Below are 25001 nucleotides of genomic sequence, written 5' to 3'. Positions count from 1 at the left end.
CAGCACAGCCGCCCCGGGAGCCCGGCCGAGGGAAAGGCGGGAGGGGGCAGCAGCCACAGCTCAACCTCGCTGCAGGTCCCCCCACCCACCCCGGCCTATGGTCGGCGGTGCCCCTCGCCTCCCCCTCCCGCCGGCCATCGCCCTTCTGCCCACCGGCCCTGGAGCTGCCGCCCTTCGGCCAAGCGCGTCGGAGCCCTTCCCGGGCGCAACGTCTGCGGGAGAACCGGGCCGCGCTCCCCCCTCCCCCTCCGCGCTACGGGGACGGACGGAGCCCTCGGAAGTTTGCGGCTCGCAAATCGGGAAGCTTTGTCCCCCCGGGGCCGAGCCCCGCCAGGCGGCGGGAGGGGCGGACGGGGCCGCGTCTCCACATCTCCGGCGGCGGGGCCGAACGCGCGCTTCTCGTCCCGCCGCCCCCCGGTCCCCCCTCACCATGGCCGAGCGGCGCCGGGTCCGTCGGGCTCAGGGCGCAGCTGCAGGAGAGCTCGGCGGAGCAGTCGCGCCATGCAGGGAGTCGGACTGGAGCCGCCCCTCGCCGGCCCTTGGAGCCGGGCCCAGAGGGCGGCTCCGCGCCGCGCTCCTCCCGCTGCCCGGCCCGCCCGGCCCCTCTGCCCATACAAGGCAGCTCGGCCCGCGCCTCCCCGCCCGAGCCCCGCAACGGCCTTGCCAGGTGGGCCGGGCGGCTCGGGGACGGGCGAAGGGCACGACCCAGCGGAGGCCGGAGCAGCGCTGCCGACTTCGCGGCGTGGGTGCCCGTCCGGCCGCCGCAGTGGAAGGGCAGCGCCCACCCGCCGTCCACCCCCCCCCCCCGGCTGAGCGGGCTACAGACCGGGACGGGACGGGACGGGACGGCGGGCGGCAGCGGCCCCTGGCGGTCACGGGCGAAAGAGCCGGCCGATCCCCGGCGGGCCCCAGAAGTCCTCGGGAGCCGCGGTGCCGCCCCTCTTCTTTCACCGCCCCGGCGGGGAGCTCCTGTCCGCCGCCGGACTTGCTCGGGGCTTTCCTGGCGGGGAGGGGGAGCAGCCGAGTCCTTCAGTGGTCGCGGCCCTTCCTCTCTCCTCTTGCTCCCTGGGCAGCTCTTTGGGGGCTCCTGGCTCCGCTCGCGCCCGCTCCAGAAGCGCCTCCTCTCCTCTCCTCTCCCGCCAGCAGGGGCTCGCTTGGGGGAGGATGAGATGGAGGTTGCCATAGCGACAGCGTCCTGGCAACCGCTCGCAGCACTTTGCTCCTCCCTCCCTCCCTCCCTCCCTCCCTCCCGGACGCGGGCAGAGGCCCCACCCGCAAAGAGGCGAGAGGGCAGGTGCGCCTCTGCCGCGCAGCCCCAGCCCGACGGCCATGCCAGCCTCGGGGGCGGCTTTGCCATTCCTGCCCATCTGGAAGAGGGCAAAGGAGGCCGCCTGATGCTTAGGCAAAGGTCCGGGGCAGCCCTGCCCTGCTGCCCACAGGTAAGAAGGGGTTCGGGCACAGCGCTTTCTTCCCTCGGTCTGGAAATGGGGGCACCCGAGGCTATTCCGGCCCTATCAGCCCAGAAGGGGGGAAGCGTTTGCTCTGGAGATGGGCAGAGACGAAGCAGCCCCCCTTCCTCCGGTGATGCCTTTCCCTCTGGGCACTCAAGTTTGAGGTGTTGGGAAGAGCATCATGTGGGGCTGTGGATGCAGATGTGGCATATGGTGCTGTGAGTTGCTGAGCTGCCTTGGAGGGGAGGGGGAGATCTTCCTGGGGAGAAGGAAAGGCCCACCTTCTTTCTGCATTACTGGCCCTAAAATGGGAGGGGAGGGGAGGTCTTCACAGCAGCATCAGCCCAGTGCAGGTCCCTGGAGAAGCAGAGGTTGGGAATCAGGAGGAGGCTGGGGGTGGGTGGGCTGAAGAAGGGAGTTCTGGAATTTGGCACTTTCAGACAATTTCTCCCTTTTCAGCTTGTTGGTTGTTGCAAAGGGGGAGGGGGTTCATACAGAGTCGCCTTTTCAGGCTAGAAATGCACATCTTAATGCTTGAGGGAAGATATCCCCACCCACCCCCGTAACTAGGAAGACTCTTGCAGTCTGCCACCCACAGGTTTGATCTGCTTGAATCCCACTTGGGGGCCTTTGGGACACCCCAAGCTGAGCCTGGGAGGGACTTTTCTGGAGCCCAGGTTTATCCTTGAGGGTTGGCTTTGCTGCCTCCCCAGAGCAGGTGAGGAGACTGTCCATCCTGCCTGCTGTGCTGGGTCAGCCAAATGGGAGACAGCCCGGCCGGAAGAACCTCAGCCATTCTGGACTGGCAGGCTGGCAGGCAATGGGGGCACTCTCAGATGGAGGTGTTGCCAAGGACCGCTGTGTGTGGTTGCCGTGGAGCCCCTCCTGGGTTATTGCGATGCGCCCCTTCTGTCCTGCTTTGCTTTAGAAAGAGCCTGTGAAGCCTCACTCCAAGCAACCCCTCCAGACAAGCCTTTCATGGGGGCATTTTAACAACTGGCCCATCAGCGCCATTAATTAAGCGCTGCTGCTTTAATAGATGCGCCCCAAAAGAGCAATCAGGAAAGCAGCAAGAACAGAGGAAGCACTAGTGGCCCTCAGGGGCCAAAAGGGCACCCTAGGAACCCCCCTCTGCGCTGGACTTGTAATTTCCCCAGTCCCAGCAGCTCAGAAGGTCTTTCATCATTTCACTTGGCTCAGGAATATTCCTTTGTGCCCTGCTTTTTCCCACCAACCTCTGACTGGTGTTGCCCACTCCCAGCCTTCAGCCTGGTGGCCGAGACTCAGGATGGGCTAGGAAGGCCGGAGCCCCCCTGGCCCCCTTCACAGGCTCTCTTTCCCCAACAGGCGTAGATCCCTGCAAAGAGAAGATGGCCCAGAGGAGCCCAAACTTCTCCACCCTTGGCCCAACCGAAAGGTACCCTGAGACCCCCAAGGAAGGGGAGGGAGGGGGAGAACAGAGGTTCTGGGGGGTTCTGGCCAGTCTCAAGTGGGGATTGAGATGAGAGGAGCCAGGAACCCTGCCTGGCTGGGCTGGGCTGCTCTTGGGGGCTTCTGGGGGCAGCTGCTCTCTAAGAGAGCGGGTCGGGTCCCGCTGCTGCTGCTGCCGCCCCACAGCTGCTCTCCCCTTCAGGCGCATCCGGAACTTCCCACTGCACAGCCAGGCCCTGACGGCGGTTCCCCTGGGCTCCGCCCGCCTGATGGATCAGCTGGAGGACCGAATCCTCAGCCATGAGAAGACCACGGCGGCCCTGGTGGAGCACGCCTTCCGCATCAAGGAGGACATTGTCTCCACGCTGCACAGGATGCAGAACAAGGGCGGTGGGGACCGGCTGGCCAGGCAGCTGCTGGAGGAGCACATCCGCAACATCACCGCCATCGTCCGGCAGCTGAACCGGGACATCGAGGTCAGTGGTGGCTCCTCGAAGGCTCTGAGGCTCCCCGGCCGGGCGGAGGCAAGGTCATCCTTGGACACCCAGGAGAGCCGCTCCGGGTCACGGGGCTCCCACTAAGGGACGCTTGCTTGGAGAAAAGGAGTAGCTGCTTGAGACGACGGCTGCTCGCTCAGCTGTCCACCACGGAACAGCCACATCTCGCCCAACCACGTCATCCCAGGATCGCAAGGGCCACCTTCCCTTTTCTGTCCTCACCCACATTGAGTGAGGTTCCTTTGGAGCAGGATTCCTCCCCCTGAGCAGCTTTAAGACCTGAGGGCTTCCGAAATTCCCCCAGGTTGAGAAACGTTGCTTGCACTAGAGGAAACAGCTGGCTGGGAGTGGAGAGACCTTGCATGCTAGTAGCTGCTTCTGCTGAGCCAGGCCTCCCCCCCTCCTTTTCTTTCCCCTCATAGCTGGGATTGAGAGGTAGCCTGCTCCTGGCCATGCTGTTCTATTTGCAGTTTTCCTTCCATCCCTTTTTGGAGGCAGCCCTGGGATATGCAGCGGGGCCTATGGAGGCAGGAAGCACCAGCAGCTCCCCGTTGCCCTTCCCCATTCCAAAGGCTGTGTGGGGGTTCATTCTCACATTTCCTGCACTTGTCAGGCTCTGCAGGAGCAAATCCGGGTCAGGGATAACCTGAGTTACGGAACAAACTCCACCTTGAAGAGCCTGGAGATGCGGCAGCTGTCGGGACTGGGGGACCTTCGTGGACGGGTTTCCAGGTGAGACTCCCCAAGGCTCAAAGCAGGGCCCCCGTCTCCAGGGGAGAAGACTCTTGGTGGGATGCAAGAAGGCCATTTCTGAGAATGAGGAGGAGCTGGGGAAGAAGGCAGGGGATTTTGGGAGCCGCAGTCCTAACCCTGTTGATAGGCTATGAGGTCGAGAAGGTGTGCAGAGGATCAGAGCCTCTGTGAGCAGCCTGGGGCCCCAGAGTTGGGGGCAGCCGGCCTGGGGCCCAGGGCAAAAGTCACAGACACAGAGCAGCTTCTTCTGGCCGTCAGTTGCAAACTAAATTCAAGAGAGTCTGAGCAAAGAATGTATTTTTGACTCTGCCATCGTCCTTCTGAGGTGTCTCTGGCACTCCTTCCATGCTCATGGCTCCTATCAGTTCACACCAGCTATTTCTTTGGCATGCCTCCCTGGCAAGTGTGTGTGGTGAGGGGGTCTGGCGGGAGGGGGGTTTCCGCTGGCTCCAAACTCTTCCTTCCCCACCAAGTCTGCTCTGGGGCCTTCCCCTCCCCGAACTATGTGGGACCTGCCATGTGGACTGGGGAACTTATTTATGGAAGCACTTTGCTGACACCCCCCTCCCCCCTCGGCTTTCAGTCTAAGGTGAGTCGACTTCTTCGTAACCTGATGTCATTTTGCTCAGTTGCTGCCAAGATCTCCCTGACTCAGCCTTTCCCCTAAAGCCCCAAACCTGGACCTGTTGCTCTCTGGACTCTCTTCCCTGTTTCTCTCCTGCCTTACTTGGGAGGAAGCACAGCAGGAGCACATCTGCTTGATGAAGCTAAAGTCCTTATAGTCAGCCGAAGGGAGGAGCGGAGTCTGGCTGGCTCCTCCTCGGCCCTTTCCGGCAGCCACTCTCCCTTCTGTCCATCCCAGGTGTGACGCAGGGCTGGCCAGAGTCTCCGCGGAGCATAAAGTCACCTACGAGAGACTTCAGAGCCTCAGTAAAGAGCAGCAAGCGACAAAATTGATCCTGGAGTCCAAAATCAAAGAAACAGAAATACAGGTAAGGGGCTTGAAACGACGGGTCGCCCCCTCCTCTCTCCAGGGTCAGCATTGTCCGTGGAAGCACCAGGGAGATTGGCAGCCATTCAACCAGGCCGCCAACAGCCCATCAGGGTCACGAATCGCCTGCCCAGAGGCGCCTCAGGCTGAAGTTGCCCAGAAGTTACATCCACAGTCCCAGAAACAGGAGCAGAACTGCTGCAGCCTTTTTCGTCTGGAACTGGTTCTGGTCTGGGGGGGCCGTGGGGGGGGGCTGGCTCTCATCCCACCACCTCCTAGTCCGCTGGCATGGGGGGGTGGGAAGCTTCCTTCCTTGACTCTAGAGGAGCCAGGAGGGTTGAAGCAGAAACTCAATGAAGGAAGGTTGAATCAGCTTCAGTGCATTTCTGGGCCCAGTTCAGAATCCTTTGCATGGCTCCTGCAAATCTCTCTGTTGGCCGAGTCCTCTCTGGGAGGAAAGCTTTGGTTCTGAGATGGCTTCGGTTGCCATGGGAGACGCAATAGCTGCACGGCTGTGCTATTGTTATTACTGCATAAAAAGATTGTGAACATGGGGGGGGGCATGGGTTTATTTAGCTTGCTAACTGAGCAAAGGAGGGGGCTGGTTGGCGTTTTGGATAAAGAAGGCAGAGCTCAGGAGCCGCCTGGGTCCATTCTGGGTTGGCAGTCGGTCAGGGAAAGGCCGTGGCACCCTCCTCCACACCTCTCGCAAGATGGCTCCTGCCAGCTGTGTTGGCCTGCTGAAGCCCCCTCACCACCGGGAGAAATGGGGGCATCGCTCCAGAGGAATGTGTGAAATCATTTCCTCCCCGTATTTGTCAGCAGCTCCTGGTCCGCATGAGCCAGTGGGGAAGGGGTTCCCATGCCGCTCCAGCCCCTCCGATTTGCCCATCTGTGGCCTCCCCTTGCCAGGAAAAAGGCTGTCAAATCTCTGATGAAGATCGGAGGGCGTTCCTAGTATCTATTTTTGGAATCTTCCCAGTTCAGATTCGGTGGGGGTTACCCTGAGCGATGCTTCTCCTGGATTCCCCATCCCTCTGGGCCAGCCTCTGCAGAGAGAAGCCCTGGGCGAGTTGGGGAGGGGGACAGACCATGCTTCCCTCTCCTTCTGGGGCTCTAGCAGAGAGCGAGCAAGAGGGGTTGATGCACCACTGCGGTGGGCATAGGAGAAGCCTCTCCATCCTGGCTGGGGTTCATGGGACCTGGAGTTGGTAGCTCGAGGAAAATGCCCTTTGTTTTGCAGGCAGAGGGTTTGCTCAGAAACGGAGCCATGGCCCCATCATCTCCATGCAAACAGTCCCACAAAGTGGATTGCTTGAAAAGCAATCCTTTCCAAAACAGCTTGGAGAAATGGCAACCATGGACAGGCGGTTGGGGCGTCTAGGGTTTTCTCCCCTAGTTTGGGTCAGGCTCAGCCAGCTGAGAGTGGTCAACTTCTTTGTAAACTGGAGTTCTGTGTGGAAGAAGCCGGAATTTGCCTCTCCCTCTCTGCCAGATTTCCCACCTTCTGAGCAGAATCGAGCAATCCGTGATGCAACAAGATGCGAAGCTCAAGCTGGCCTACAAAGAGAGCACCCAGCAGCTCCATCTTCTGGAGGCCAAGTAGGTGCCCACGCAAGGATCCAGCCTGGGGGGCTCACACAGTTTCCCCCACCCATTGTAGCAGGGCTACATCGTACTGCCCTTGAAGTGCCCTGAAAGGTGTATCTGGGAAGGAAATGCCGTCCACTCAGAGCCGTTTCCCACCTGCCCAAGAGTTCCATCTTAACTGTGAGAAGGGCCTGAGCCCCTCTTGCTGCCTTTGTTTGGGGGGTGGCTGAGTTGTTTCTGCCCCACCAGGCTGCAGGACGCCATCGACCACCTCACCGGCCAGATCTCCTCTGCCCGCAGCCAGATGGAGCAGGAGCAGGAGCGCTTCGAGAAGAAGTTCCTGGAGAAGATAGACCACCTTTTCCTTGGCATCAAGGAGAAGAGTGTACGTCTCTGGTCTTGAGGGTCCCTGAAAAGCATCCCCACCCCTGTAGTGATAGGAAGAGCTCAATTGTGCCGGCAAACAGCCAGGCTGCAAAGTGGCTTCACTCAGCACCAGGCCTTGGTTTGTTTTAACCAAGGTTTATGGGGAAGGCCTCACTCTGTAGACCAAAACATATACACATCTTCTTTGGTTGACTAACTCCGCTCCTTGATGCCCCCTGAGTTGAGGTTCTCCTTGGAGCTGCTGGGAAGAAACCGTTTCCCATGCGGAGAATAAGCCCCCCTCTGCCCAGGGGAGGCAGGTGCTTCCAGGGCTCAGAAGACCCTCAAAATGGGGCAGGTGGAAGATGGCTGTTTCTCTCACTGATCTGGCCACAGGAATTGGACAGCAGGGCCCTGGAGATGCAGCTAAGCGAGATCCATGGGAAGCTGCAGAAAATGGAAGCCGGACAGAAATGTTCAGCCCAGGAACAGGAAGCGAGCCAGGCTGAGGACAGGATGAGCGTCCAGCTCAGCAAACTCCAGTCTGATTTCACTGAGGACATCAAGGAAGTCAAGGCAGAGGTTAGCGCTGGTAAGGCGACCTGGGGGACACCTAGCTAGCAACAGGTGTCCCGGCAGGACTCTTGTGGTGGGGCAGTAGAGGGTAGTGGGACAAGCTCCCCCTCCCAAGTTACATTGCCAGGGCATCTCCCATTGGATGTGGTTTCTTCCTTCCTTCCTTCCTTCCTTCCTCCCCCCCTCCCTCCCTCCCTGCTGGACAGGGCTGGTTTCTGCCGGGGCTCCTCTGGGAAAAGGGTGGCCCAGCTCTCCCCATTCCTCCCCCACCAGGACTCAGCACCATCTACGAGAGCATCGGATCCCTGCAGCAGGTCCTGGAATCGAAAATGAAACTGGACAAGGAGGAGCTGCAGAAGCAGATCCAGCAGCTGAAGTGAGGAGCAGCTTGCAAGTCCTGGCCAGGGAGCAAACCCCCACCCCTTTGGTCCAGAGGGACGGACGCTTGCCATCTGGGCCAAGTGGCTGCGGGTCATTTACTGTAAATAAGAGACGCCAGGCGTGGCCAGACAAACCTGCCCTTCACAAGGGGAACCAGACAGGATGATGGCTGGGGGGCTCTTCTGGATCTCAGCTGCCTCCCTAGACTTTGGAATTGTGCTTCCTCCAATCGAGGCGATGCCTCCTACTGCCATAAATGTCGATGTGCCAAAAGATCCAGCCACCTGAGCCAATGGAAGAGACTCCAGAATTCAGCTTGCTCCCCTTGAGCAGGACTGAGGCAGTTTGCAAGTGGCAAGCGGGTGCCAGCCAGGCAGGGATGTGCCACCCACTGCAGCCTCCTCTGGGCCAGATATTTGCTGTTCTCCGCGCCAGACTCCTTCTTCAGCTTTCACCCCAACACCTGGCCTCAGGAGAAGGTCCAAGGAGGTCTCCTTGGAGAGCCTGTGGCCGTCGCCTGCTTGCACTTCCACACAGCCTGTCAACTCCATTCTTGCTCAGTGTCTCTCCCTGCCGCTTCTCCCCAATTTCCCCACTTTTTGACGCTTCTGAATACACCTGCGTGTCAGGACGGTGGCTAATTTCCAGCCCAGCTGCCCTCTGAAGAACTCGTGCCTCTGGCTCCAGAGCTTCTGGCTTCCCTGCAGCTCTCTTGCCAGCCCGGCCAGCATCACCCTCCTCCTATGCCCGGCCATCTCAGCTGATCACTGCCAACATATTCCCACTGCAGCCGGGGCCCAGCTCAGTGGCAGGAGGACACTGGTCACTTCCCAAGCAGGACCAGGGTTGCAGGTGTGGCCAAGGCCTCCCTGCATGCCCGGGGCCCCCATTCCTTGCTGGTTGCAAGCCTGGCTCCACCGAAGGCAGCCTCCCCTGCCCCAGCCAGAGTGTGACCATGCCCTCTGTGTCTCCGGGGCCGAGAGTCTCCTCCTCTACGCTGTCCCAGAGGGCCATCTGCCCTCCTCTTCAAGGATCCTGCCAGCAACAGGTACTGGGAGCCCCTCCAGAGGCTAAAGCCTCTCCTGTGTTGAAACCCCCAGGCTCTCGCCCAGCCCGCTTAGGCCCTTTGGACTCCCGCTGACCGAGACCCCGGAAGGGAAGGCAGATGGAGAGTTTTTCCTTCCAATGCCGTGAGGCGTGGAGCTCCCCCAGAGGAAGCTTGTCGGGGGTGGGGGGGTGGATGTTCTATAGGAACATCTTTGTTCTGCCTTCACCTGCAGCTCAGGTGTTTTTTGTACAAATCTTTAAGCAAAATGGCATTTTCACAAAATCACTCTCTTCTCTCCCTTACACCTCTTTCTCAGTTCATGTTTTGTCAGATAACATTTTGGTTTTATAACATCTTACAGCGGAGAACCTTGCAATGTTTTTCCTCAGAATGTTAACCTCATGCAGAAATGAGATAAGTTGGTAAAATGTAGAATATTGTAATGGAAAGTCGGCACCAAAACCCGATCCAGTCAGTGACATTTCAGCCCCTTCCCCAAACGTTTACCTGGGGTGGGGGCCTTGAAGAAATGGAAGTTTAGCCCTTTCCCTAAAAGTGAAATGCTTAGCTTGGATTCCATCCGTTTCCTGCATTACAGGGGCCGCAGCGAGCTCTAATCGGGGAGGCCCCTGGGGTTCTGGACATCTTCTTACATTCAAGCATGCTAGTTGAATTGAGTTTTGTCTAGGAGGCCCTGGCTCCGATACAATGGCTATGAATCTATGCAAACACTGTGGCTCACCTTTGGCAGCCCTGGCTGGCCCCCAAGAGCCCCTTCCTTATGCACACTGATTGCCCATGGAGGACGGCGACCAAAGGTGGACCGAGCAGAATATCCTCCTTACCCCCACTTGGCCAGCTGTCCTGGCAACCCTCCCTGCCCCACATCTGGCACTGGGAGAGCCTGCGCCTGCCCCGTCCTGAATCACCCGGCACTGACAGCCTGGGCAGCCCTCTGGCCAGCGAGTCTCCCTTTCTCTGGCATTGCTTGGGAGGGGGAAATGGTCATCCAGGAATGGATGCAGGGATGGGGAGGGAAAGCTGGGGTTCGGTCAGCCTTGGGGCAGCCTGCTGGGACTTCCCAGATCCCCCAATTCCCAGCCAGCATACAGGAGGGCACCACTCTTGAGGGGGTGGGAGGAATAGTATTGCATTCTGGCCTTTCCAGGGCATGCCAATCTCCAGGAGGGTCTCATCTATGATGAGAAGGTGGGCACCCCTGCCTTCCTCCTGCTGCCAGTCTGGGAAGCAGATGGTGTGGCTGGGCTCAGCCCTAGCTGAGGCTGGAACTTTGCAGGAATCCTTGGGCAGCTTCTCTTCTGCCTTGCTCAAGGGACTGTCTGGCTGAGGCGGCGGCTGGCAGGCTAAGCTGGGCACCGTGCCCAATCATTCTTGGTCTCACCTGGAAAGGCAATTTTTAAAAAAAAATCTGAATTCATCCACAATAATCACGATGGGTAAATTTCTCTAGGTATTTCCTAAATGTCTTTTTGAGAGCAAAATATATGTCTATATTTCTGCAATTTTTGGCTAGTTAGCAGATACACAAGATTGGCAAGAAGCCCGCCAACCTTTTATATACAAGGGCTCAACAATTGCTTGATGGTGTAAATTTTTTAATAGCGAAAAGGAAATATTGGGGAGGGGGGCATAGATAGCGGCCTTTATAGTTTCCTGTAAACCTTCGTGCTGCCCGTGTACGAACTGCCCGCGGATTTCCGGCCGTGGCCTTTGCTTTGCGCTCTTTGTCTGAAGAATTTTTTCAACTCTGAATAAAAGTGAACGTTTCACGGCCGCTGCCGCCATTCTTGCGCCCCGCGGGGGCTTCTCCGAGGCGAGGGCGCCCCTGAGCGCATGCAGAGGCCGGCGGCGTGGCGGGGCGCTCGGCGGCTCCTCCTCGCGGGGCCGCGCCGGAAGGGCTCCGCGGGCGGAGCGGCGGTGGCGGGCGGGCGGGATGCCGGCGGAGGAGGAGGCGGCGGCCGGGGCTGCGGTGGGCGCCCCGCGGCTTTGCGGCTACCTGCAGAAGCTCTCCGGGAAGGGCCCGTTGCGGGCTTTCCGCAGCCGCTGGTTCGCCTTCGACGCGCGGCGCTGCGCGCTCTGCTACTACAAGGGCCCGCGGGAGGCGCAGCCGCTGGGCCGCCTGGAGCTCGCCCACGCCGCCTTCCGCCTCCACGACGCGCCCGCGCCCGCCCCGGCCCCGGCCTCAGGCCCCGCGCCGCAGCCGGCCGAGGAGGAGCGGCGCCAGGACGACGGCGCGCCCGGCACCGCCTTCGAAGTGCACGGCCCCGGCGGCGACGTGGCCGTCCTGCGGGTGAGCAGCCGGGGGGGAGGGGAGGGGGTGGGGGCCGCCCAGGCACTCCTCTCCGGGGCCCGCGCTGGGAAGGGCCGGTGGCTGGAAGCCCCGGGGTCTTCGGGCCTCCCCGGGTGGGGCTGAGCTGCGTTGGTTCGGCAGCTCCTCTCCGGCCAGGTGGGTGGAGGTCCACTAGGCTGCCGTGGGGGCGAAGGGGCCCGGGCCCCCCTCTGGCCTTCCTCCCGGGTCTTCCTTCAGCATCGCAGGCCGAGGCCACGGCTGGCTCCCTCCCTTTGAGAGGGGCTGGCTGGCTGGCTGAGCGAGGATGGAGACCCCGGGTTGGTTGCTGGGATGTTCCCTTCCCTCCTCCTCCTCCTCGTCCCCGCGTGAGGAGCCCCGCCAGATGTTTTGGGAGGTCTCTCCAGATGGCTTTGCACAGCCGTCTCTGGTGACCCAGGCCCAGGTCTCCTGCTCAGCTGATCCGAAGGGGGCCCGTGGCTGATGGAAGGCGAAAAGGGCTCCAAGTCGAACCCTCCCCCCCTCTCCCCATTTAGAAGGATTCCCCATCTCAGGAGGCCTCAACACCTGCCTGCAGCTCTCAGGAGGGACTTGCAGCAGCAGTCCCAGAGGTCATGCAGGCCACAGCCAAAATGCCAGTTGTGGGAAATGGCAAGATCAATACAGGCCTCTGAGAGAGACTTGGACTCCATTCCTGGAGCAAAACTCTTTTGTTGAAGTCCCCGGTACAGAACACAAAAAGACTGGTAGGTGTCAAACAGGGGACACAAATCTCCGCTCCTCGTGCTGTGGCACAATAGCTGAGCGGTTGGCCCATGCAGTAATAGAAGGATTCTGTCCTGGGTCAGACTAGATGGCCTCCAAGGCTCCCCCACTCTACCAACCCAGGCGATGATTGCCCTCCTGGGCAGTCTGTGTTTATCGAGCGGATTGGGAAGCCTCCTCTCAGCTTGCTCTGATCCACTCTTCCTCCTCCTCGAGGTCTGTAACCCTCCGGGCTGCCGGCTTCTCTTCACCACAGGCCGCCACACACCAGGACATGATGTACTGGCTGCAGGAGCTCCAGCAAAAGAGGTGGGAGTATTGCCATAGCCTCGACACTGCCAAGCGCTACAGCCGGACGTCGCCCACCCCTGCCGGGTGCTCCAGGGGGCTGGTGGCCAAGGACAGTCCCGGTAAGTGACACATCTCTTCCGGGGACCCTGGACGGTGCAGGAAATGGCTCGGCAGATGAGATCAGGGCTGCGACGACTTCCACGTGGTGGCGGGTTGTTTCCATGCCGGCTTCGTGGTCCATGTTCGGGGGCCGGATGTGAGGGAGAAAAGGCTCCTGTCACGCAGGGCCAGGCGCCACATGTCGGCCTTAGCCCAGGGACCCCTGCTGGTCTTCCTCACCTGAAGGCCTTCCTCACATTGAGGTTGTGCTGGGACTACAACTCCCAGGATTCCCAGCCAGTGATTGTTCACAGAACTGTCCACAAGCCAAACAAGGCTCTGTGAAAACTGCCTTAGCACATTTTTCCCCCGTGGGTCACAAGAAGCTGTTTCCTTGATTTGGTGATTAGTTTTTCTTTGTTTTTCTCTACAACAGCAAACATTTATTTAAAACTTACTTACTGCAACATATATTATCTTTAATGTTGCAAATTGTGGTGTATGTATGTATGCCTGTGTGTGTGTGTCTGTGTGCATGTGTATACACACATACACATCAACAAATACACTCAAACAGCCAGCTTTTTGTTTTATTTTGGGTTATGTTGGATTTTTAACTGAATTTTTTTGCCAAATGTTGAATTTTTTTGAAACATACAAACAAGGGAGGGTATGTATACGTGCATATATTTTGTTGAATATCCAGTTGCAACAATAATGTCATTCATGGCTTCCCCCTTTTTAACAGCCATGTTTTTAAAGAGGTGGGCAGTAAATATAACATACGGCACCCTTATGGGTAAGGGAACCATTGTGCAGTCGGCATTTGCTGGGTTGCTCTGATTAGACGGCTGTTTGAGCTTTTGTGAGGGTGATAGAGTGTCTGTGTGTGTGTGTGTCTGTCTCTGCCGCCTGTTGTCGGTGCCCCCCAAACAGTGGCGGGTTGCTACCGGTTCGCCCCGGATTGGGCAAACCGGTAGCGGTGGCAGCGGGAGGCTCCGCCCACCCATCCAGACACTTCTGCGCGTGTGCATGCCCACAAGTGAACTGGTAGCTATGGGTTTTGAAACCCACCCCTGCCCCCAAGGGCCGTTCCTGCAGCTCAGGAATGGTGGCGATGAAGAAAAGAGGGGCCGGCTAAAGTGGGGAGGGGTTGCCTTGCACTTTCCGTCCTCAAGGAGCCAACGCAGCTTAACAGACGTGGTCCCCAGAAGAGCCATAAACAGCCCGTCTCCTTCCTCCACAGAGCTGCAGCGCAAAAGCTGGGCCTGCCCTTCTCACTGGCTGCGGTTTCCTCCGGGGAAGCCTATGCAAAGTTACAGGAAACCATTTCAAGTCCTCCCACCAGCTTCTCTGGGATGGTTGCTCTGCGGGCAGACAGGTTGGGGAAAGTCTTGGAGGGACGGGCAAAGCGCTCCCACCAACCCAGAGAGGAACCCTGGTAGTGGCCATGCTGTTCTCCAGGACAGAAGGCATCGGCCGTTGCATGGGATAGGTAGCAGCGTGGTTATGGGCTCGTCCGCTGAGCAGGAAGGGGTTTGCCCAGCTGGGCGTGCGCTGCCAGCACTGCTCCTGCTAGGAGCTTAGAGCAGAGAGGAAGTGTGGCCGTGGCAGCTGATGCATGCATTTCCTGCGAGGGTCCTTGAAGAGCCAAGGGGATCAGCAGGCTCGATAGTTTCCCACGAGGCCTCCGTTGTGACACCCGGGCCTCTTGGGACTGTTTCCTGTAAGCCTCGAGGTGGAAGTCGGTTGGCAGATAACTCGTGGGGTTGCTGTTCTTCAGATTGCACGGTGCTGCCCACAAATGCTTCGGCGGAGAAAGCCCGCCACGTCCTCGCCGTCGAGATCGCCCCCACGGAGCTGGTGGGGGAGCAAGCCGCCTGCCTGCCTGCCCCAGGCCATCCCGGCCCCATCAACTTCTCCTTGAGGCAGCTGGGCACTGACATCAGGTGAGTCCTGGTGGGGGCCGGCGAGAGAGCTTACTCAGCCATGAATGCGCTTTTCTTTTCGGAGGGTCCGTTTGGACTTAAGGCTGGCGGCGCTGAGGCAAGCAAGCAGACTTTGGAAGTGGCAAATCCCCCAGGTGATGCAGCGCGTTCTGAACTCACACCCCTAGAGAAGTTCTGTGAAGCGCAAAGACGGTTCTGTTATGCTGTCATACTCAAAGTGCCTCATTGGGCAGCAGAATCTGCCATCCAGAAGGAGGGCGATGAGGAAGGGCCACCACTAAACCAGACTTTGAAAATGTGGTGGCAAAATGACCTTTTGGTGTTTTCTTAAAAAAAATAAACATGGAATGGATGCCAGGGGTCTCTGGCAGGCGAACTGCTCCCATTTGAGCTCTTAGCCATCGAAAGCCTCTGAAATGGCAACCCTCAAATCCAGCCACTTTGACAGAGGTTCCCTTCCCCTCCCCAAACCCCATTGGCTCTCCACCTGGTCTGGGGCAAGCAGGGGCCTCCCTGCTCCGCAGAGGCTGCCCACTGCCGTGCCAGATGCTAGAGAGCACAACTGGTGTCCCTGCTGCCTGGCATTTGGCAAGGGAGGTAGCCTTCAAGGTGGCCTGGGAGGAGGTGAGAAAGGATCGGGCCCTTGTGGCCCCAGGTGGACCAGGAGCTCTTGGCACAACAGTTGGCAAATGTGTGTGAGTCAGATTCTGCTTCCCGGGTGAGACCAAGTTCCTCCTTGTTCCTCAGAAGCCCAAGCCCTGCACCCGGGGCTGCCTGAGCTGCTGTCTGGACAAGCAGCCCAGCTGTTTGTGGCTACAGGAGCTGCAGGCGCCCGGCAAATGGACAGCAACCGCAGAGGGAGAAGCATTTGCTGCCCCCCAAAGAATGCCTTCTTGTACTTTCCCTGTTGAGCATCTGCCTGCCACGAGCTTCCCTGTTTTGCTGATCCTTCTCACAGCCTGCCCGGCAGTGCACCCTTCTGTGGGGTAGACAGAGGCTGGATTCTGCAACCGGGCATTCCTAGTGGTTTGGGGCAGACGTGTTGAACTGCTTTCTCCTTGGAAGGAGAGAGGGGGGGGGGGCTGGAGAATTCTACCTTGAACAGAGAAATACGGACATGCTAGTTTGGTTTTAAAAAGCCCTTCGGCTTCCGGGGCTTCCTTGAGGAAGGGGGTGATTTCTCAGGGTGACTGACATAGGACTGCTTTTGCGCACAGCAGGGCTGGTCAGAGCCAGCACTGGTCTTTTTAAAAGCCCTCCTTTCATCAGGGTCCCTGTCTTGGCTTATTCTCTTCCCCAGCCGTACTGGTGGGAAGTGGAGATTTGGCACTGCAGAAGGCCAGTAGCCTAGTGGCTCAAGCTTGACCACAGGCGGCCATCGGAGGGCCAGGCTAGCACCATTTCCTGCCTGCTGTTTACGTTTTAGCTCAAAGAGGCAGGAGGGTGACCAGCAGGGAAGTCCAGAGGTTCTGGTATTTGGTTGTTGGGAAGGAAGAGCAGCAGGACTGAGGACCGTGGGCGTCTTTCCACAGGCAGTTCCAGAGAGAACAGGGTTGTGATCAGTGGTGAAATAGCTTTGCTACCGGTTCGGGAACGGGAGTGCACTATGCACACGTGCCTCTTCTGCACATGCCCAGAGGGTAATCACATCCTGCCGGGTGGGCGTAACCTACCGCCACCGGCGCTACCGGTTCGTGTGAGCCGGATAGATATGGCCGGATTTCACCGCTGGTTGTGATGGAGGGAAAACGGAGCTCTCCTGTCCTGGGCGCCCAAGGACAGCCTCTGATGGTGTGTGTGTGTGTGTGTGTGTGTGTGTGTGTGTGTGTGTGTGTGTTGGTCCTGCTTTAAGGCCCTCAGAGAAGTCGTTGGGTTCTTGGCTTTTGCAGCTTTGTGAGTTCAGCCAGCTTTTCTCTGCCCTCCCAACCATTTCGAACATCTGTACTTTGCAGGAATTCTGTGTCTTCCTTAAGAACCGGGAAAGGAAGTGGCGAAAACCGCAGGAGTGTGTTTTACACAGAAGAATGGGAAATGCTGGACCCCACCCCCAAAGACCTGCAGGAGTCAGCGGCTCAAGAAGAAAAGCGAAGGCTGGCAGCTGAGTCCAGCAAAGGTGCCACTCCCTCATTTTCTGCTTTTGCAGAATCATTCTGGCTTTGCAGACTTTGGGGGGACACTTTGCCCCCCTTTGTGAGCGGAGGTCCCTAAGGGTGGCAAGATCCCAGGTTGACTTCTGAGCACCGCAAGAATCTTTGCTCCCCCTGAGCTGGGAGCTGGAAGGGGAGACAGTGGCTGAACCCCCACCCCCACCCCAGTTCATCTTGGCTACTGCATTGGAGAGCGTCCTACTCCTGGGAGGTTTGGGGTCAGGGCTCACAACAGCAGCTGGGTGTTAACTTCGATGCCTGGTTTACTATCGCGGCTTCTCTCACAGCTGCTGCTAAGTTTGTTTGACAATTTGGAGGAATCTGGAAATGAGAATGGAGAGGAGGCTTCTCCTTGGAGAGGTTGAGTGCTCAGGGCTCTCTGAATTTGGCCAGGGGCTCTCTGTATTGCTGGCCAACCTTCTGCCCTCTGCCCCCCATGCTGCAGGTGGGACCGGCTCAACCTTCCCCTTTGATTTTGGCCGCCTCCCGCAAAAGGCCAGGCGTCCCCTGAAGGACCCCATGGCTTCCAGCAAAGGCCAAGGCAGCCTGGAGGCCTCTCCTCTGGAGTGGAATGGAGGCCGGCCAGCCGGAGAGGCGCAGCTGAAGTTGCAGAGTCAGCAGGAGAACCTGGAGCAGCTGAAGACGGAGCTGGCCAGCCAGAAGGTAGGCAGGTGTGAAGGCTTTGGCTACCTGCTATGGTGGGGAAGGACATGATGGCGTCTGGATCGGAGGCTCATCCGCTCACCCGTCATCCGGGCCCTGTTTCCCTCCAGGAAGCCCCTGGCTTGCTCACTCTCCCTGCCTTCCTCATTTGCACCCAGGGCCCAAGGGGCAGGAAAGCCCTTCCTATGGGGCGGCAGAGGCGCCTTCTCCATTGCATTTGGCCCACCTGGCTGAGGCCCTGCTTGTTTCCACACGCCCTCCCTCCCTACGTTCGGTGCAGAGTGCGAGAAGCGATTGGCTTCACCGGCATTGGTCGCAGAACTTGACGCTGGCCGGAGCTGAGAGGGAGGGAAAGAGGGCGGCCCCAGGAGCCTCTGGAGCTAGTTCCCACAGTGAGGACTAGAACCTTGTTCTGACCACTCCTACTCTGGCGCCTCAACCACAAGGCCACCCGGCTCTCTCTTTAAACAAGCAGCAGCAGCTGTCAAATGCTTTGGAGGAAACGTGTGGCAGGTGGTTCCAGGCTTGGCAGCCCTGGAAGGGCTAGCGGCCCCTCAGTTTAATGAGACGCCTTTTCTTCCCTCGTCCCTCTCTGGGAACTGAGGGAGCATTTGGGGTTGACACAGGAGGTGCTTCCCTGCCAGGGGGAGGGGGGCCAGGCATGTGGGTCCTGGGTGAGGGGACTCAGGCCAGGTCCATTGCAGCACGGTGGCTTCTGCGAATGGCCCCCCCTCCGCCCCCCAGTTTCCGAAACGGCCTGCCGGTTAATCTTCCTCATCAGCCTTCTCGCTTCCTCCCAGGAACTGGTGCGGCTCCTGCAGCAGACGGTCCGGTCCTCCCAGTACGACCGGTATCTAGCGGGACCCCTCTGCGACGGGAGCACCAAGGGCCACTTGGAGCTTCTTCACCAGAAAGACCACCAGATTTTGGGTCTCAACCATCAGCTGGAGAAGCTGAACCTGGAGAAGGAGCACTTGCAGCAGGAGGTGGCTGGCCTGAAGTCCACGGTGGGGGAGCTGGGCGAGCAGCTGGACATGCTGATGGAGACAATCCAGGCGAAGGACGAGGTGATCATGAAGCTCTCCAGGGAGCTGAGCGAGTGTGAATCCTCCTGGCAAAGTGGATCGGCCGACGCCTCCCCCCCCATCAGCAAGGAGCAGCAGGAGCTCAACAAGCTGAAGGTAAGGGCCCCGCTCGCCTCCTCGGGGCCTGGGTGGCTCGGGGTCTTAGCCCACCAGCCCATCTGGAGGACGCCCTGGATGAGGAGGAAAGCTTCTTTGCAGTGTGGGCCAGTCAGAGGGAAGAGGGCAATGGCGAGGAAATGGGGGGCTGGCTGAAGCGGCTGCAGCCTGCTGGTTTGGCCACTTTCTGGAAGCAGAAGGAAGGCCTTGAGCAAGAGAGATGGGAATATTTGGGGTCTTGCGTTGTGCAGTTGTGGTTTTATAAAGCACAATTTCTTAGACAAGCCACAGGTGGCTGCGTTCCCACGTTACACCACAGTGTTTACTGGCTGCTCATAAAGGTACTGAGCTGCACATCAGGCAGAGTCGGATTGGGCTTCGCAGCCAAGGCCAGGAGGCCAAACCCTTTGCAAAGCCCCCTTGCCCCCTTCCCGGGAGGCAGAACCAGCTGCCCCCTCCTCCTCTCCTCTCCAAATGCCCCACTCTTGTTGACAGGACAGCCTGCAGGGCTACAAAACCCAGAACAAGTTTCTAAACAAGGAGATCCTGGAACTTTCTGCTTTACGGAGGAATGCTGAGAACAGGGAGAAGGCGCTGTTGGCAAAGGTCAGCTAAAGGGGCAGCCCATCGTCAAACCTTCCCCATTTTCAGCTCCCCTCCCCTCGAGGGGGTCAGAGTCACTGACAGGTGCCCCATTCTAGGGGACAGAGACCCAGCGCTTCGCTTCCCAAGCTGACCAGTTTTTCTGCCCCTCCCCCGCAGAGGCTGACTGACCACAGTTCGTGCTGCTCTCTATGGTGGTTTAGGGGCTGCAACATTGCTGGGGTTGGGGGGCAGGGCTGGGACGGGGTCTTCCCTTGGCTTTCGGGCTACCTGGCGCTGCTGCCTGCCTCAGCCCCTCTCTCGGTGCCCCCCACACAGCACACCAGCCTGGAAGCCCGGATGTGCCAGGTGGAGAGCAGGTACCTGGTTCTGCTGCAGGAGAGGAAGATGCCGGTGTGCTCAGAGGAGCCAAACCCCAACAGCGACCTGGTGGCCCGGCTCTTGGAAGACGCCCTGAAGGTGGACAGCGGTGAGCAGCCCGAACAAGCTTACTTCAAGCCCCACATGGTCAGGTAAGCCTCAGTCCGACCTGCGGGAGTGGCTCAGGGAGGGAGACGTGGGCCCAAGCCATATCCCGGCTTTTAGTATGAGTCAGAATGGCTGCTGGCTACTCTCGGGCATGGATCCTGGGTACTCCTCGAGCTGGCAGCAGCGCCCTTTCCCCCATTGGTCGAGCTGACCCACGTCTAGCTTGGTGCAGCCAAAGGATTGGAATTCTGCCCAGCATTATCCGAGGTGGACGAGGCTGGTGCATTTTCTGACCTGGACGCCAACGGTGGCTTGCGTGACTTTCCTGGAAGGTTTTTCTGCCTCTGGCGGTTCCGGCAAGTGACCGGCTCCCTCTCCTTCCCAGTGAGTACGATCTGTATGGGTTCCAGACGGTCCCGGAGGACGAGGAGGAGGAGGAGAGGCTGGTGGCGAAGGTGCGAGCCCTGGACCTGAAGTCCTTGTCCCTCACGGAGCACCAGGAGATGTCCACGGGCGTGAAGTGGGAGAACTTCCTGGCTGCCAGCGTGAACAGGGAGATGGTCCGGACAGTGGAGTTGAAGAACCTTGTCCGGGCCGGGGTCCCCCATGAGCACCGCTGCCAGATCTGGAAGTGGTGCGTTGGCCTTCACGTGAAGAAGTTCAAGGAGAGAAGCGACTCAGACTACTTCCAGAGCCTGCTGCAGAACGCGCTGAAGAAGCAGAACCCGGCCTCCAAGCAGATTGAGCTGGACCTCCTGCGGACCCTGCCCAACAACAAGCATTACTCCTCGCCCACCTCCGAGGGCATCCAGAAGCTGCGCAACGTCTTGCTGGCTTTTTCGTGGCGGAACCCGGACGTCGGCTATTGCCAGGGGCTCAACAGGTAGGCAGCCCTTCCAGGCCAGCCAGGCCAAGAAGCAGAGAGGACGCTGGTCCCACGAATGGGGTCCGGACGACCTGTCCACGTTTCTGTCCGTCCCACCCAAGCTCCTCCCTCGTGCTTCCTTCCATCTCCAAAGTCCACGCTTAGATTCGTTTGCAAGGTGGGTGGCAGGCTGTTGAGGAATGGATCCCCCTCTGTGTTTCCCCTTCCCAGGAGAGGAAGACCCGTGCCCCTCAGCTGCTGGTCCTCCAGGGCCAAGTGGGCCTGTGTGAGAGAGCAGGCGTGGCTTGCTTGTCTGGCTCTGCGCCAGGAGGCCCTTTATGGTGGCCCTCCATGCTTCATAGCCTGCTTTATAGGTCCTAGGGAGAAATGAAATAGCTGCTGTTTCTTCTGGAAACTGGTTCTGGCTTCTACCTCCTGGCCCTGTGAAGGCAGCTAGGTTTATGGTGTTGTTAGTGACCCTTGGAGATGAAGAGACGCAGCCATGGGTGAGGAGCCCCATAGCTGCCCAGAGGGTCCATCAAGAGGCTCAGGAGGGACCCTCCCTAGTTTCTCAGGCTGTAAAGGCGGGGAGGGAGAATTGCATCTTCAGATCTGCAAAATTCTGCTAATGTCGCCTTACAATAAAGTAGGAGTAGCTCATTTGGTCGTGTTTCCTGCCTGGAAAGGCTGACCTGATGCGGTGAAGAGCGTTTCGTTTGAAGTGGGGAGGGAGGGAGGAGCACAAGGCCATCTTTTCCTTCTCTCCTTTTTGAAGCCTTTCTCTGGGGTCTGTTGACTCTGTGTGGGCAGCAGCACTTCTGATGTGGCCTCTTTTCCAGACTGGCGGCCATCGCTCTCCTCTACCTGGAGCAGGAAGACGCCTTCTGGTGTCTTGTGACCATCGTGGAGGTCTTCATGCCCCGGGACTATTACACGAAAACACTGCTTGGCTCTCAGGTATGTGTGGAAAGAACCCTCGCTGGAGTTGGAGGCCGTAAAGCTGGTTGGGGGGGGGTTCCCAAGTTGGAGAAAAAGGGGTCCCCCCCGAAAAATCTGGAGAGAGCCTTGGAGATGAATTGGCCAGGCGGCAGGAGGGGGGAGGGAGGGAGGGAGGGAGGCCTTCAGGGCTTCTGAAAGCCCCTCTCCAGCTGCCTTCCTCCTCTTCCAGGTGGACCAACGTGTCTTCAAGGATCTGATGAACGAGAAGCTGCCCCGGCTGCACGCCCACTTCGAGCAGCACCGGGTGGACTTCTCACTCATCACCTTCAACTGGTTCTTGGTTGTCTTCGTGGACAGCGTGGTCAGCGACCTCCTCTTCAAAATATGGGATTCCTTTCTCTACGAGGGACCAAAGGTATCTTCTCCCGCTAGTTGGATTCCCCGGGGATCTTCTGGAGTTGGGAGGGGAGCCCTCCGTGCCTCTCGCTCTCTTTTGTGACCCAAAGCTTCTTGGATGCTCAGGTGATCTTCCGGTTTGCTTTGGCTCTCTTCAAGTACAAAGAGGAGGAGATCTTAAAGCTCCAGGACTCGACGTCCATCTTCAAGTACCTGCGGTCTTTCACTCGCACAGTCCTGGATGCCAGGTGAGGATGTGTTATTAGAAGGAGCTTCTGGTTTTATCTTCTATGGGAGGAAAGAAAAACGGAGTAAAACAAGGCAAGCGGTAAACAGGTTTTGAGCCTGGCCTCCTTCAAAAACTTGATGGGGTTCCAGGAAGAGATTAAGGGCAAAAAAAGTTTGCTGAAACCCAGCCCACTTTCTGTTGCCGGAGCTTTTGATCAGGGCTTCCAGCTGCCGGGACCAGTTGCTTTAACCAAAAGTTCCACAGGATACATTTGAGTCGGCTCTTTTGCATGGCCCACAATTTTATTTTATTTTTTGCTTTAATTTATATGCCGCCCTTCTCCGGAGACTCAGGGCGGCTTACAGTGCGTTAAGCAATAGCCTTCATACTTTTGTATATTTATACAAAGTCAGCTTATTGCCCCCACAATCTGGGTCCTCATTTTACCTACCTTAGAAAGGATGGAAGGCTGAGTCAACCTTGAGCCTTGGTGAGATTCGAACTTGCAGTAATTGCAAGCAGCTGGTGTTAATAACTGCTTTAGTCCACTGTACTACAGGCTCTTTGGGGCCTATCTGGTGCTTCTCCTCTTCCTCTTCCTCCTCCTCCAGGAAGCTGATGGGCATCGCCTTCAGGGACCTCAACCCCTTCCCCCTGCGCCAGATAAGGAACCGGAGGGCCTTCCACCTGGAGAAGGTGCGCCTGGAGCTGCTGGAGCTGGAGGCCATGCGCGAGGACTTCCTGCGCGAACGGGAGACCCACCCAGAGAAAAGGGACCTAATCAGCGAGGACGAGGAAGACGGCTGAAGGGACCTTGGGGGATCCCTTCGGGGGAGCTTCTTCCACAGCGCAGAACCTCGTGGGGATTCGAGGGCAGATTCCCAAATCCAGCGTTTCACAAGAGAGGCGGTTCCTGCTCAGGTCATCGTTCCATGTACCCAGCACTTCAGATTTCCTTTCAGTTGTGCAGCTGAGCTGTGAGTGTTTTCCTCCCTTTCAAAGCGTCTGACACAATACTGAAAGGCCCGTCATTTTATGCCAAATTCTTTAAATTGTGCCATTTTGGAGACAGTTTCCTCATCATCTTAAACAAATGAACCAAGTCACAGTGCTTCATCAGGTGCTGGTAGCTTTGTGCGCCTTCAGAGACATTCCACGGGGCCACCGCTCGGTCTTCCCACCTGGGGCAGCACCAGGGTTTCCGGATGGCTGCCATCTCCCTTCTGGGCTCGGGTCCCCGTCTCTGTTGGAAACCAAGAAGGTGCTCCTTTCCCTGGCCTGGGGCTCTCGGAAGTGCCATACCTCTCTGCAGATGGCCAGCCCCATCCACGCCCGGCTGGATCTCTCCGGCACCAGCCTCCCTGGTCCTCGCGGTGAGAGCCTGTTGTTCCACAGACAGCAGAGGGGGTGGCAAACCCCAGCAAAGTTCCTGTTGGGGAGCCGGGGGACAGTTCATCCCCGAAGAATCCAGTCATTCCACTCTGGCTTCCTGCCTTCCTTCCCTACAGCTTTTGTTCTTCAATACCCCCTCCACCCCGGAGATCTTCCTCGGGGAAGAGATTGGGAGCCCAAGGGGCCAGGAGCTCTGCCTCCTCACAGCCAGGACATGTCTGCTCAGGCCAGACCCAAGCCACTTTGGGGGCAAAGAAGGCGCCCCACAGCCCAGTGTCGGTTTGGGAAAGAGAGAATCCAGATCGGGTGTGGGTATCTGAATACCTTGAATCCTAGGCTATAACAGGGTGGCAGAGGAGGAGGGTGAATCCTCCCTGGCGGGTTTTGGCTGACTTGGCTCCCTGGATCAATGTTCGTGTCCTCAGTGGGCTTCCTCGGGGGTGGGGGGGGGGCTACGTGGGGTGCCCCAAGTCGTGTAACGCAAGGGTTCCTCCCCCTGCGTTCCTTGCAGTGGAGCCCAACGGCTGGACGTCTTCATCATCCAGAGGCCTCCCAGACTGTCAGCATTGGAGAGACCAAGAAAGGGAGATGGGCAGCCGCACGTGCACCCCAACACGCAGCCCCGGGGTAGCTTGAAGATGGGTGGACGCCAACCCCCGGAATTGCTCTGCTGGCTGGGGAGTTCAGGGAGCTGATGTCCACCCATCTTCAAGCTGCCAAGATTGAGGAACACCGGATTTCCAATTCCTGCTATCAGGTTTTCCTTCCCTTTTTATAAAGAACCCCAAACTCTGCTCTGTACTATATACGCAAAGTATTTTATGCATGGTGTCTATTCAAGCAGAATGTAACCCACCCACCCACCCCTACTTTTGCAGTTTGCACAAGCTTCACCGAGATCGTCGATTTTTCTGCCTTTCTTGCTGGAGGCCCTAGAACCACACACACACACACACACACACACACACACACACACACACACACAGGCCCCTCCCCTCTGGAGGTGGGGTCGCAAGTAGAGGTCCCGTATCCTGCGAACATCGCAGGGCTCACAGCCGGTGGAACCCCAGGCACAGGCTCCAGAAGGGGGGTGGGGTAGAGCTTCTCTTCCACATAGGACGAGTGTAGTCGGGGCTCCTGAGTTCATTTGCCAAATTTTGCAACCTCTTGAAAACAGACCATTTCCTGTCTTTGATTTTTAAAGGCTTTTGATCTTGGTTTTGTCTCACCAATCCTAGTAAATAAATGCACATGACCACCTGCTGCCGTTTCTGTTTGCGCCCTGGAGGCCGAGCGGGCTGCTTTCTCTTGCGGCCTTGGCAGAGAAGTGGGTGGCACCTGCGGGCCGAAAGAACACATACCAGGAGGAACGGAGTGGGGTGAGGTGGGGTGGGGAGTCCCAGTGTCCGTAGGGTAAAGTTGAGCTCTTTGCCCTGACCCGGTTCAGCCTTTGCCACTGGAGACCCTTCGGCTGGGGGTGTGGAGGGGGCTGATGCCCTGCTAGTGGCCACTGAGTCTCAGTTGAGGGTGGCGTCCATCTGAGGATCCCAACCGGCCTCTGCCCCATCAGAGAGTTGCCAGGAGCCAGGGGAGGCTCACCCATGCTAGGAGGACCCCCATTC

General features: G+C 58.3%; 3 protein-coding genes across 9 annotated transcripts in view; 2 read left to right on the top strand and 1 right to left on the bottom strand.

Annotated features, from left to right (window-relative positions):
* Positions 1-834, bottom strand: part of MYO1E (myosin IE) — a 35191-nt gene extending 34357 nt beyond the window's left edge. Inside the window, exon 1 of one of the 2 annotated variants that reach the window (XM_087877995.1) lies at positions 430-834. In XM_087877995.1, the coding sequence (XP_087734121.1) occupies positions 430-432 (3 nt within the window). In that variant the 5' untranslated portion in view covers positions 433-834. The remainder of the gene's footprint in view (positions 1-429) is intronic. The other variant, XM_087877996.1, reaches the window with a different exon arrangement.
* FAM81A (family with sequence similarity 81 member A) lies at positions 569-10878 on the top strand. 4 transcript variants are annotated; one of them, XM_034409354.3, is made up of 9 exons: positions 569-1439; positions 2799-2868; positions 3085-3358; positions 3993-4111; positions 4995-5124; positions 6619-6725; positions 6963-7098; positions 7476-7661; positions 7929-10878. In XM_034409354.3, the coding sequence occupies exons 2-9, from the start codon at positions 2822-2824 to the stop codon at positions 7986-7988; spliced, it is 1059 nt and encodes a 352-aa protein (XP_034265245.2). In that variant the 5' UTR covers positions 569-1439; positions 2799-2821; the 3' UTR covers positions 7989-10878. The 4 variants fall into 4 exon arrangements, with proteins under 4 accessions (XP_034265245.2, XP_087734123.1, XP_034265243.2 ...); XM_087877997.1 differs by having other exon boundaries at positions 614-1439; positions 7862-10878; XM_034409352.3 differs by having other exon boundaries at positions 614-1439; positions 7476-7671; positions 7862-10878.
* On the top strand, positions 8952-23106 carry TBC1D2B (TBC1 domain family member 2B). Of its 3 annotated transcripts, none has more exons than XM_034409307.3 (13): positions 8952-9084; positions 12414-12567; positions 14331-14496; positions 16449-16609; positions 17089-17306; positions 18107-18487; positions 18983-19093; positions 19409-19602; positions 19944-20441; positions 21263-21380; positions 21592-21777; positions 21885-22006; positions 22599-23106. In XM_034409307.3, the coding sequence occupies exons 1-13, from the start codon at positions 8992-8994 to the stop codon at positions 22792-22794; spliced, it is 2598 nt and encodes an 865-aa protein (XP_034265198.2). In that variant the 5' UTR covers positions 8952-8991; the 3' UTR covers positions 22795-23106. The 3 variants fall into 3 exon arrangements, with proteins under 3 accessions (XP_034265198.2, XP_034265201.3, XP_034265200.2); XM_034409310.3 differs by lacking the exon at positions 8952-9084 and adding an exon at positions 10999-11395; XM_034409309.3 differs by lacking the exon at positions 8952-9084 and adding an exon at positions 11406-12138.
* The last annotated feature ends 1895 nt before the right edge of the window (positions 23107-25001 follow it).

Source organism: Pantherophis guttatus, chromosome 13 (assembly GCF_059756535.1).
Source record: "Pantherophis guttatus breed Tessera chromosome 13, ASM5975653v1, whole genome shotgun sequence".
Classification (NCBI taxonomy): Eukaryota; Metazoa; Chordata; class Lepidosauria; order Squamata; family Colubridae; genus Pantherophis; species Pantherophis guttatus.
Note: the sequence above shows the minus strand (reverse complement) of the source record. Positions and strands in the feature narration are given on the sequence as shown.

What these genes read in the sequence shown, in the direction of transcription:
- TBC1D2B (XM_034409310.3), top strand. Translation starts at nt 11,039, where the DNA reads ATGCCGGCGGAGGAGGAGGCGGCGGCCGGGGCTGCGGTGGGCGCCCCG. An exon ending in GGTGGCCAAGGACAGTCCCG is followed by an intron (nt 12,568 to 14,330) that starts GTAAGTGACACA and finishes GCTGTTCTTCAG; the next exon opens with ATTGCACGGTGCTGCCCACA. An exon ending in GGCAGCTGAGTCCAGCAAAG is followed by an intron (nt 16,610 to 17,088) that starts GTGCCACTCCCT and finishes CCCATGCTGCAG; the next exon opens with GTGGGACCGGCTCAACCTTC.
- FAM81A (XM_034409352.3), top strand. Translation starts at nt 2,822, where the DNA reads ATGGCCCAGAGGAGCCCAAACTTCTCCACCCTTGGCCCAACCGAAAG. An exon ending in CTTCGTGGACGGGTTTCCAG is followed by an intron (nt 4,112 to 4,994) that starts GTGAGACTCCCC and finishes TGTCCATCCCAG; the next exon opens with GTGTGACGCAGGGCTGGCCA. An exon ending in CTCCATCTTCTGGAGGCCAA is followed by an intron (nt 6,726 to 6,962) that starts GTAGGTGCCCAC and finishes CTGCCCCACCAG; the next exon opens with GCTGCAGGACGCCATCGACC.